General features: G+C 41.3%; 2 protein-coding genes across 7 annotated transcripts in view; one reads left to right on the top strand and one right to left on the bottom strand.

Annotated features, from left to right (window-relative positions):
- The window catches only part of AP3S1 (adaptor related protein complex 3 subunit sigma 1), a 29,489-nt gene extending 22,807 nt beyond the window's left edge, over positions 1 to 6,682 (bottom strand). For 3 of the 6 annotated variants that reach the window (XR_005630018.1, XM_039730835.1, XM_039730842.1), the window contains exons 1-3: positions 6,465 to 6,668; positions 4,494 to 4,585; positions 1,797 to 1,908 (exon numbers count right to left, since the gene is read on the bottom strand). Coding sequence is in view for 5 of the 6 variants with exons in the window: in XM_039730835.1 (XP_039586769.1) it covers positions 1,797 to 1,908; positions 4,494 to 4,585; positions 6,465 to 6,533 (273 nt within the window). In the remaining variant the exon portion in view is untranslated. Of the gene's footprint in view, positions 1 to 1,796; positions 1,909 to 4,493; positions 4,586 to 6,090; positions 6,223 to 6,464 lie in introns of those variants that run through there. The other 3 variants (XM_039730812.1, XM_039730832.1, XM_039730823.1) reach the window with 3 other exon arrangements.
- A 57-nt stretch (positions 6,683 to 6,739) lies between these two features.
- ATG12 (autophagy related 12) lies at positions 6,740 to 11,088 on the top strand. The gene is made up of 3 exons (XM_039730854.1): positions 6,740 to 7,115; positions 8,574 to 8,636; positions 9,001 to 11,088. The coding sequence occupies exons 1-3, from the start codon at positions 6,798 to 6,800 to the stop codon at positions 9,058 to 9,060; spliced, it is 441 nt and encodes a 146-aa protein (XP_039586788.1). The 5' UTR covers positions 6,740 to 6,797; the 3' UTR covers positions 9,061 to 11,088.
- Positions 11,089 to 12,357: the final 1,269 nt, after the last annotated feature.

Here is a 12,357-nt window from a genome sequence, read left to right as displayed (position 1 = left end):
CACACAGTGATGAACTGATACAGTCCCATGTCCCAGGACAGCTAATATATCGATTCTCTTGATGTGCAAGCTTTTGAAAGGCTTAACAGTAAGTTATATTTATTGTTTCATATACATATATATGTAAAAGAGAGATCCCTTTCATGCATTGACATAAATCGCTTCATGGTGTGAACCTGTTTTCTGCCACATCTGATTTCACTAATGATCATTGGTGAAATTGTTTATCTGCAAGTATTAAGTTGGAAAAAACACTGATTTAGTCAGAGGCCTCGACCTAGGAGCATTCATGTTACCAGACATGGTATTTGTTACTAGGTTGATAATGGACATATTTAGCAGTTTAAATACTTACCCCAGCACCAAACCTGCCTGAGTATAAGAAGCATTTGAACAATGCTTTAAGGCACATGGTGTGATTCTTGGGGGGGTCCTGGGCAATGCCAGGAGTTGAACTCAATGGTCCTAATGGGTCCCTGAGTTGGAAGGAAACTGTACCTGCACAGAATGCTTTGCAGAAGACATTCTGTTTGAGTTATCTTGAACAGGTCATGTCTCCTCTGCTGGGCTGAGCAGGCCAGATTTTTTTAAAACAGTCTATAACCTATGATGTCCTTGGCAAAAATGAACCGTAGGAATGGAATGTACAGATTCTAAGAGACTGTTGTACGTTTAGGCGTTAGTTATCCACGTAACACAGCCTGAATAGACACAGAGGCCTGTGCCATGCTGCAGAAATTCCTTGGTTAAGGGATAAACTCAGCCAGCTCACTATAATGGAGGAGCCTGCAGGCAGCTCCCACATGGTACCAGTGAGCATGCCACCTGCATGGCCTCACCGTGACTTCAAACTGCAGCAAGAAGTTCTCCTGAAAACATCCTTTAGCAAGAGCTGTTTTCCTTTGAGGAGATTATGTAATAGCTCACAGATTCAAAAGAGGGAAAGCTTCTCTCCATACGCAGGATCTGTCTGCCCTGTGCACTTTAGGAAAACCCACCTGGATTCCACTAGGTGCTACATGAAGGTGGCATGCCCAGAACCTGAAGGGCTGTAGAATTTACCACCTACACTCATCTTTTCACTCTGTTCTATTAAGCAGTTATGTTATTAAACCATCTGTGCTGTTGAGCCTTTCCTACTGAAATAAAGAACATAGGCTTATGGATCATCTTCCTCCTGACCAATCCTCACCCTACCCATCCCACTTCCCCTGGTGGGGAAACATACCTAGGGGAGCATTTGCCCTCCTTTTCTAAGGCATACCTGCCAAAAAGCTCATATGTCACAAGGAAATTTTAATCCAAAGACGTTTTGGACATATTTATGCATTATACATTTATACTGAGTATATATATATGCACGCATGTATGTGTGTGCAAGTCTGGATATATATTAATATATATAAATATACATACACAGCATTGCCTATTAAAGTTCTCAGAATCTACACTTGTATAGCAAATGTTGCGCCATTTTTACCTGCAGCCAAAAAAGGTTTTGAAAAGCTAAAACAAAAAATAGTTTGTGCTCAGGAGGCTCCCAACAGTTTCCTCACTCTCCCATCAACTTGGACAACAACTTTTTCAAAGACAGCGTATAAAACTGTAAACAATCTGAAAATAATACACCACTTCTTGGTATGTTCACAGTATAAAAACAACCTTCCAAATATTACCAAAAAAAGGCAAGCAAAATATTTAAGTTCTAAGCTACTTTAGAGTTGAATTACAGTAATTAAGAAAAAAAAAACAAACCAAAACAAAAAACAAACCACAAAGCAGCAAAAAGAACTTACTTGTATGAGGTCTAAAATACCAAGCTCACTTTCTGAGGAATCCACACAGAAGACAAAATACAAGGTGGCATAGTGTCGGTAAATTAGTTTGTTATCAGATCCACCTATTAATCTAAAGAGGAAATAAAACAAGAAAAGCTTAGTTAGCATCTCAGTCTAAGCTGAGCAAATCCTCACAGTAATTTCAATTAATAGGAGGCCTATTATTAACAGCTGGAGCTATCCTAAATACAACTGTATTGCAACTTTTATTTTGTGATATAATTCCAACAGAAGACCAAGTAACAATACACGTCAATTTACATTTACCACACAAGCAGTTATTGTTATCCACATGAATAAATATAACATCAACCTGTACACAATTTTTATTAAAATCATTTCAAACAGATCACAAAAAAGCAGGTATTAAATCCACTCCACACCAGCAGGCAGCCACTGCACAGGGATTAATCTGCTTTACAGATTAACAGTGTGTGCCTATGAATCCTTTCCTCACCTTCTCAGAAGAGCATCAAGATGGAAAAAAAACCCAACAAACTGTAACGAAGACTGGCATTTGGATTAATAAAAAAGCCTTAAATTAGTTTTAAGATCCATTTAATAACCAAGAACATGTAACATCTGTGCTGCAAATGTTTGGCATTTTGAGAAGTAGGACCATACTTCAAGCAATAGTTTATGATGCAATGTTACAGTCACAGAAGCAATTATATTTTTATGGACTCACTAATCATCATGGCACTGAATGAGAAGAGGTCTAAAGAGGTATGTTCTTCCACTCTTCTGCTATGGCCTTCCAAAAAAAAGGCACATAAAGCACAGATCTACATCAGATCACTGACATTTGCTTTGAGCTGTAAGAGGCCGACTCCTAGAGAAACAAAAGTATTTTTTAGGCTGAACCTACATGGCCATGACTATTGTGATTCTTCCTTAATTCTGTACCAGAACTGCATCACCCATTTGGTGCAACATTAACTCATCCCTTTAGTTTCTGTCATTATCACAGGGAGAGAATACACAGATTTAAAAAAAAATTAATACCTTTTCTGTCTCTTTTGTTTAGGCACATTGCTCTGTATTAATGCTTGGCAGAGAGCAGGGATGGGAGTAGGGAAAGGGAACCCTTTGCTTCTGAAGAGCAGGAATTGTGTTTATGTATCAGACAACACTATTACAAACAAATAGGACAGTGGAAATACCTAGCAATTGAAGTTTCTTTTTTTGTCATATATTTACCCAATTCTTTCAATTACTTCATACTTGAAGTACACATACTTCTACACATAAACTGTTGAGGCCTTTGGGTTAACTGCAAACTATAAAGTGAACCTTGTCCTGAAAGAAAAAAATACTGAAAAAATATTGAAATGGTAACCCTGTAACTGAGCAGTAGGAAGAAAGCCAGAATTCTGTTCTCTGTCTCAGTTTATTCTTGTTAAGCAGCTGCGATTTTTAAAAAGCTCCGTATGTCTTCTGCCTTTGACTTACAGAATTCAAGCCAGAATGTTTCCAACTTGAGATCATCCCCAAGAACCTGATGATAGAATCACCAGCTGAGTAGTCAGAAAAGAATAATTTACATTTAAAAAACAGTATATAGAAAATCAGGAATAATTTTGAGTAAGAAAAAAGATATCCTAGCTGATATGGTACAGCTAAGCATTTAACTGACTCTGCACACAGAAAATCTAAGTGTTAGAGGACCAACTTTCCATAACCAGAAATTCCCATAAATATAATATTTAACAGACTATGACAATCGCTGTCCCACACTGGAGATCATGAGCTTTTTCCACCAATTCTGACTCCTTCTTCTAGAAGGTGGTTTTTTTATCTATTTACTCTTGATGGCTAGTAAATACTCAAAAATAAAACATCTCCATTTCAGAATTTCTTCAGATAAAGCAAGATGACTTCCAAAAACTATGAAGATGATTCTAAAGAGTTTTATTTTGTGTCATACAGAGACAGAACACATAAGCCTCATTTTCCTCCTACTTCAGTTTTCCTTTATTAACAAAATATCTTGGTTGAAACTGTACTAGTTAGCACATTTAAAACTTTTTTTTTCTTCCTAGTTCATATAGCAAGCCCAAATCCTGATAAAAAGGCTGTAGAACGCTACTAGAAAGGCTGCCTGCTCAAATTTTAGGAGTTCAAGCCAAAGAACAGTTCCAAAGTATTTAATTTTCTAGATATTTAGCTCAGTTGGTCAGAGCATGGTGCTAAAAACACCAAGACTGGGCTGTGGATTCCTGTATAGGCTGTTCACTTCAGACACCTTGTGGATCCCTTCAGAATATTCTGTGATTCTGTGAGTCAGTGGGAATGGCAAATGCCAATGCCTCTCAAAATGTGACCGGAAATCTTTAGCTTGATTATAGCAACACAACATCTGCCTCTTCCTTCCCCATCCTTGTATCTGAAATAATCATGGCACTAGATATGGCACTGTGGCCATTACAGCACTAGGAAAAAAAATTTATTGCCTAAGACATTTTGGTACACATAGCTATGCTTCAGTTAGTGAAGAATATGTACACTTGCAGCAGAATGATTTAATTCCTTGTGCATCAACAAGTCTCAAGTGGCATGGCATTTACATTACAGCTGTGAAAAGCTGTAAGGCAATCAGAAATAATACTACTCGAAAGCCAGTACTTGGGCATTTATTTCAAACTTAATACTTACAGTCCACCTTCTAGAAAATTACAGACATTTTCATCACGTTTTGATACTAAATGGAAAGTTTCTCTGATAATTTGTTGCTGCGTATCTTCACTCTGCGAAAGAAAACATATTTTGCTAAAAAGGACTGACAACGCACAGCACACAAGACTGTAGAACACAAAGTATATCAGCACTCTCAAACTATCTACTTCTGAAGCCATAAATCTGCCAGCTAACAAGACATGTATTATTTGGGGCATTTCAACACAAAAAAGCCATAATTTACAAGTTGCAGAAGAAGGTATTACTGAGTAATGTGGAAAACTGGGAACTTCAGTACAAATTAATCTAAGAGTAAAGCTTTAAAGTAAACCAGAAGTGCTCTCAAGTAGCTTGAATTTTTTGTATCTCCAAGGTAGCCTGAACTAATTTTATTCATAAACCAAGAGGAAAACAAAGGCCCCAAAGCTCAAAGAGAGCAGGGAAGCTTCAAATCGCACAACATGTAACACTTCCAGAAATACCCTAAAATACAAGGGCACCATGAGCAACAGGTTCTCCTAAACCATGACCTTAACTCTTAGCAGATCAGAAACATCTCTTCTGAGACTGAATTCTTCTGGCTATTTAGAAACTTAATCTTTAACTTTGAAATTATGGCCACGGGTCCATAATCTGAAAGACGAACTGATGACATGTATTTTAATTGCCATAAATTATTGTTTTTCTACCTAACTGCAAAATATTAACTTCATTTTATGCAGTTTATGTTCTCACATATATCAGCTGAAAAAGTCAGACCCATGTTATAAGCTTCAGTATCATGAAAGAAGTAAGCACTGCTTTCACGGGTCTGACCGAATTAATCCCCCTAGAAAGCAGGAGAGGCATCCCCTCATAGAAAAAAGCTGAGATTTGAGATTTGCCTCCTGTACCAGTTCAATTGACACTTAAGATCTAGAAAGCAGGAGATGCATCCCCTCACAGAAAAAAGCTGAGATTTGCCTCCTGTACCAGTTCAATTGACACTTAAGAATGCAAAAGCTTCAAAACATCCACAAACAAATCCACATTATTGAAATCACACACAGAAATACAATCTAAATGATTGCACCGGTTTCTCTGCACCAGAAAGTTTCTCAGTCTGCTACTCACATTTTCAAAACTTCAAAGCATTCTGTTTACACAAACTTATTAGCCTACTTTAAGCCCTGAGAATTTGTTTAAACACCAGTTATGAAACTAAGAGATCAGGATGGTTTTACGAGAAAAATCTGGTATCCTCTGGCCATTTGTTCACCTCCTTTCCCTTCCACTTCAGTCACACACAAGGACTGCACCAGTTACTCTCCTTTAATTCAAAACCTGACCGTGCAAACTGAGGTGTCACAGTCAGCACTTCTGCTCTGAGGTGTGCAAGTAAGATACATCCTTTCCAATGAACTATGAGTTCTCTAATCATCAGAGCTGCAAGAAAAGGGCCACAAATCCAAGTAACTGCACTGCTAGAAAACGAGTTATTTGTTTATGTAACTTTAAGAAACGCCCACTGTTTTCTTGTCTTTTAATGCCTACGTAGACCTCAGCATATTTGCTAGTAAATACAGTACGCTCACACCATATCTTAAAATCGCTTGTCCTTTAACTAAATCACGAGTTTCCAGCGCATCTTCTTTCCATCAGACTGAGAGTTTATGCTGCATTTTCAGAGCTGCCTGCCTTCTACCACGTAAAAGAATGCTCTTTTCCCGCTCGTTACGTGTCCACGTCCTCTGCAACTTCACAGCGCACCGGGACCTCCCGCAAGGACCGGCTCTGTGCGAGAGCCCCTTGCCCCGCTCCGCCAGCCCTCCCTCCGCGGCTCCTGAAGGCAGCTCCCAGGGAGAACGGGACCGCTTGCTCCGCAGCCTGCCGGGCGCGGCGCAGGGCCGGCCCGGGCCCCTCCGTGCAGCCCTGCCGCCCGCCCGCCCGCCGCGCCCGGCCCGCCCGTACGTAGCGCTGGTAGAACTTGGACAGCCGCGGCTTGCCGTGGTTGTTGAAGATGAGGATGGCTTTGATCATGGTGGGGCGGCGGCCGGACGAGCAGCGCTGTGTCCCGCTGTGTCCCGCTCCCTCCCTTGCTCCTCTCTCCCGCTCCCGCTCCCGGGCCGCTGCCAGCGGGGCGCGCGCACCACGTGACCGGCGGGACGGCTCGCGCCGCACGTGACGCTCCCGGCGTGTCACGTGACGGGAAAGGCGGCGTCCCACGAGGGACAAAACGCCTCGCGGAGCAGAGGCTGCCCCTCGCGTGGCGTCACTTCCCGCCGTCCGCCCAGCAGCGGCATCATGGCGGAGCCCGAGGAGCAGCCGCCGCCCGCCGCGGCCCAGAGCGGCGGCCGGAGCGACGGCGGGGAGGAGGCCCCGGAGGGCGGGGCCGCGGCCGCGGCGGCCAATGGGCGGCGCGGGCGGGCGGGGCGGGCCAATGAGCGGCGGGGGCGGGCCCGCCGTGACGCGGCGCTCCCCGCAGTTGACGTGCTGCTGAAGGCCGTGGGCGACACCCCCATCATGAGGACCAAGAAGTGGGCGGTGGAGCGGACCCGGACCATCCAGGGCCTCGTGGACTTCATCAAGAAGTTTCTCAAGCTGATGGCCTCCGAACAGCTGGTACGGGCGGGCAGCGGGCGAGGGCTGAGCGCTCAGGGCCCACGTTGTCAAACCCTGCAAGGACTGTTGGGATCCAGGCTTTCCAGCTGCCTGCAGGAAACTTGGAGTAGGAGCACCTAGAGAGCTATTCCAAGTTGGCCCCAGGTTGTGTGTAATATTGAGCAAGCTGCTGCAGCGCAGTGTGGGTATGCTCGGCACTGACGTCTGGGTTTTTTGCAGTGTCTGTATTTCTTGGTGTCTGCCAGGCAGAGCTGTGTGCACGCTGTGAGCCGTGTGTCCCGGGAAAACATTGGTAGGCACCGTGTACCTGGTGGAACTAGGTATAGAGACAGAGTATTGTAGAGCCAGTCGAGAGGTTTTGCGACCAGGTTCTGAATCTGAGTGTCTGTTTCCTTCAGAGCTCACATCTAAAATAGTTTAGCTACTATCATAGGACTGATTTTGCTTTTAAAACGGTGAGTTGGGAAGTGTTTGCCTTTGGGCAGCAGATTGCCAGTGTTATTTATGGGTTCCTTCCTACAGAAGTGACTAGTCAAAGTGGGCTCATGATAACACTGGAAGAGCTGGAAATACAATTGCACTGATTTTGTTGTTCTGCAGTGAACTCTCAATATAGTCTGAAGTTTTCATTGAAGACATACAGCTAAAGCTAGGCTCATTAAAGTAGTCAACTAAAGTGTAGCTGAGTTCATTCTGTTCTTGGTTTGGAGGATCCTATTTAAGTATATAGGCATAAATGCACTGGCCTTCTGATTCACCTGGAAATCATGAGGGATCTGCTCTTCCATGGTATAATATCTCAAAGAAGAGTAATAAGTATGATATTGACTAAGGACATTCTCAACAGTTTGATTCAGTGACTATCATCTCATTATTTCAGGAACACAGCCTTCCTGTGTGGCTGAAGCCTAAGGCTGTACTTCAAGAGCAAAGCACTAGGAATTTTATTTCTTTTATTTGGAAACAGCACACGATACCCCAGTACGCACTGCTGCCTCACACGGCAGATCCCAAGGCCCTCTTTGTCATGTGGGATTAGCTCCTATAGTGTAAATGCATTTTTTGGAGCAAGAAGTGAGAAGGATGACTCAAAAATAGAATAAGATGTTTCTGGTTTGTGTGTTGGTCACTCTCTAATTGAGCAAATCTAGAATAGCATGAGTGGTTTGGGCTGAAATAAGAGCAAGAGTTAAACCATTATGTGCAGCTGTGTGGGACAGTAGTGGGTCAGCTTGCAGGAAAAGGAAGTCAGCACATTTACTTTGGCTTGGTCTGGCTGGCCAGACAGGTGACTCCTCATGGTCCTGTTGCTCCTCCACGCTGAAGTGAAGATAGTAACTGGTCATAGTCTGTTACATGCTTAAAGATTATAACAGAACTTTTGACTACAGAATGATTCTTCTGTGTTGCCAGAGGGGTCCTTGTGTGATCTCCATCTCCTCTCTCACTTTCTTGCAGTTCATATATGTAAACCAGTCTTTTGCTCCATCTCCAGACCAAGAAGTGGGGACCCTCTATGAGGTAACTTTCATCCTAAATGTCCTTTCCAAAAGCATTTAGCAGGATTTGTCAGCACACCTCAGGCACTTGAAATCTCTCACTGCCCCTAGCAGTAATAGCCTGCATTTAATGTAGTGCAGTTGATATTCACAGATCTGTGTGAATGGGGTCCAGAGAGATGTGACTTCATGCAGTCTCTGGAAATGCATTCTGTCGTGTGCAGTGTGTTCTTATGCCTCTCGTGTAATGGGGAGCTTTCTCATGACAATATTCCATGACATGTTTATCTGATGTTTATCTGGGAAGACTTTGTTTTGCTTCATGCGTATATTAGCCCATGAATAATTGTAACAGCTCTTCGTTTTTTTTTGTGGTTTTTTTGCAGTGTTTCGGAAGTGATGGCAAGCTTGTACTGCATTATTGCAAAACTCAGGCATGGGGATGAATGACTGGCCACACAGTTGTTCAGGTTTTCTCTTCCAAAACGGAGAAAGGACTGACTTAAACTCAAGCTGTAAACACACAGAAAGAGGGATTTTTGCATTGCTGCCTGTGAACCTATGATGCAGGTGAATAGCATAAGCAAAGAGCTGGTTAGACTGTATGATCACATGGCTTTTTTTCTGATGTACACCTGGGGTACAGAAAAAACACCTGCACCTACCATGTCGAGTAGAGCCAGCGTTCTTCCTGCTGACTACTTAATTGCTGTATCTGAAGGGAAACTATTTCAGTTATCTGCAGGACTGACTGGACAGCTCTGTCCATATGCTGTACTCAAGAAAAAAGAATCTTTTTATTAAAAGTAATGTCTGTTGTACATGTAGCCTGGGATTCGGTTTACTTCTTACGTGTTGTACATCTGTGGTGTGCATCCTGTTCTTTGTGAAGTCTTCATCTTGAATGTGCATTATCTCATATTATTTCAATACAGTGTTTTGATTTTTTTTATTGCAATATATAGGTGTTGGTATCTAGTCCAATTTCTGCACCCTTAGCCTTCATCATGTTGATAATTTGAGTACCTCATTTATAATGGCACAGCATCATGAGAGGCCTCACAATACTTCCCTCCTGCACAAATTTTGTAATGTTTTGTTGAAGGCTCAACAGCTTTCAATGTGTTTCTTCTTACATTGTTTAATGACTTCCATCTTTAGCTGAATGATGCAGTTAGCTGTTGCATCTAGAGTTCTTGAAAAAGTAGTATATATTCTCTTTTTGACTGTTGTTAATTTACATGTTTTACCAGCTGTGTGGTCCACTGTACGGTAGAATGAATTTACATTCTTTTGCTAAATCGTAGCAGTGAGAATTGACTTGAGGTTTTTTCTGTTATGGAGAGGACTTCGTACCTTGACTAGGGTACTGACCTTTGCTTTTATTTATTGGAGAGTTTGGGTGTGAGGGGTGGAGATTTTTAGTGGGTTTATTTGAAATGTCTGTTATACAGTCATTTATGTTTGTTTAAGCTGAACCAAATTAAACATTAGTTGTTTGCTTGGAGAATGTTCTTATGCTGGATGACAGTTTTTGTCCCTGATGTAAGCCACTTCTTCAGCATGTACAGACAAAACAGCCATTTCTATTTTAATTACAGTAGTCTGAAACTGCTATTTCATACATAGGTGGCTCTTACGTAGTCTCTGCAGCCTGTGTATTGGATTTTTTTCCACCCGAGAGGACTTCTGGAAGAGTAATACCCAGGTTAACTTACTGATGTTGCCACAGTTTGTGTGCAGCGTGTACATACACCACATAAACCATAGGCACATGCTCTGAATGCTTGCTATGTGGATAGCTTGATGTATCTTGGCACTTTTTAAGTGGAAAACTTGGGTTCACTTCATTAAACTAACAAGGCAAAATTTGTTGTAAACTTTAAACTTCAAATAATCCATACTTTTGCCTGCTCAGAACCCTGATCTCATGAATCTCCATCTCTTTAAAAGAGATGTTGCAGAGGGAAGCACTCTGATTCTGTCTGGTTGAGGAAATTGCCTGCTTACTGTGAGGCCAGCACAACCTCGACGGCCGCTAGAGGGTACACAAGGACAAAGGTATTTGCATAGTTTTATCTAGGGCTCTTTTTCAATCTTTTTCGTAGTATGTCCACATGCTGGCCTTACAAATATAAGTAGTTTGTTCTCCTGTGTGACAGAGTGTTTACCTAAGATAAGCTACTAGTCTGGTTTAAAGAATGTTCTATTGGTGCCTTTCACCTCACTTGATCTTAACAAATGAAACTACTGATAGACTGCAAATGTGCTCTTCAGAAGTGATGCAAGAAGGTTGATGTGTGTGTGTATTGGGGGCGTTGTGTTTTGGTTTTAAAATGTCAAAAGACAGTGAGATCTTGAAGAAGAACTATAGGTCATTGTATCTGCCAGCTAATTATAGAAGGTTGTAATTTATGCTGAATCTATAAATAATTTTTGTCTTCTGAAGTTGAATAAAATTGTTTGCCTCAGTTCCTCAAAATATGATAATCCACTAATGTAAAGCCCACAGTAATGGTCTGGATTTCCTTCTTTACCACATGCATTTCTGGACCTGGATAAATGAATCATGAAGCTTTGAATTATTTGTTTATCTAAGATGCAGCCTATTCCCTGAACAATACTTACTTTTTACTGGTTGCTTCAGCATTTTTCTGCTTTTAATTTTCTTCCAACTACAAGTAATTTTTTTTGGCCCCTAGTTTAGCAGTATACAGTGAGTACTTTCTGATCCAGCCCTTGCTTTCTATTTCCTCAGTGCTCCTAAGCGGCTGCCTTTATTCTGTTCCTTTTAGTGACTGCCAGCTCCAGTTCTGCTAATTCCCCCACGTAACTTCTGTACCTTCTTTACAGAGAGTCCTCCTTTTTAGCACTTTCCCTTTGGGTTTGTGCCTTGCGTCAGGGAGGTGGTCACTACTTACCTCTGGTAGCTCTTTAAGGACCGTGCACTCTTTCTGTCTGGAGCTGAGGCATGACTTTAGGTGGTAGAAAATTTTCCTTGCTCATATTCTTAAATAACAAACTAGACTGCAAACATGTCAAATAAATAATGTGTCAAGTGAACAAATAAGTGATTCCCAGTACATTGCCTGTAGCATTTGCAAGAGACATGTTGAATCTCCTATTTTAAAAAGAGACAGTTATAGATTCTAAAATCAGATTGTCCTGATATGTTTTTCTCTTTGAAAAGAATATTTCCAGTAAATTGGAAACATCAGAAGCCCAAGTAGAAAATGAGCTGATCTCTGCATTTGGTATCACTTAAGTGACTTCAGTTGCTAGAGTGGGAGAAAAAGGGTACGAAAGTAAGGACTGACTCTTGGACAGATCAGTGAGCGTTGTACAAAACAAAAAATCGAAGTCTAGATTTACTCAAAGTGTTGTACTCAACCAATATGCTACTATACTGATGCTGCAACTATACTGAACTGCCAATATTTGTAATGTAATTTAATTCACTTGATTTAATGCAACTGAATTTAAAAAATACAAATTGATAAAAATTTAATAAATAATTTTAAAGACTAAGGAATAAGATAAGTATTGGAAAGGGAAGTTACTACACTGTTTTTATGAAAGACCTAGTACTTCACAACATCCTGATATTAAAAAATAATTCTGTGCAAAATTCAGTTACCCTATTTCCAGTTAATAAAAACCCGATGCAAACCCTTCAAACTGTGAGGCACTATTTTTGTGAATTATAATAATGGTTTAGAGACTAACTTTTATGATTAGATTTG

This window comes from Passer montanus, unplaced genomic scaffold (assembly GCF_014805655.1).
Source record: "Passer montanus isolate IOZ18808 unplaced genomic scaffold, ASM1480565v1 scaffold110, whole genome shotgun sequence".
Lineage (NCBI taxonomy): Eukaryota > Metazoa > Chordata > Aves > Passeriformes > Passeridae > Passer > Passer montanus.
Note: the sequence above shows the minus strand (reverse complement) of the source record. Positions and strands in the feature narration are given on the sequence as shown.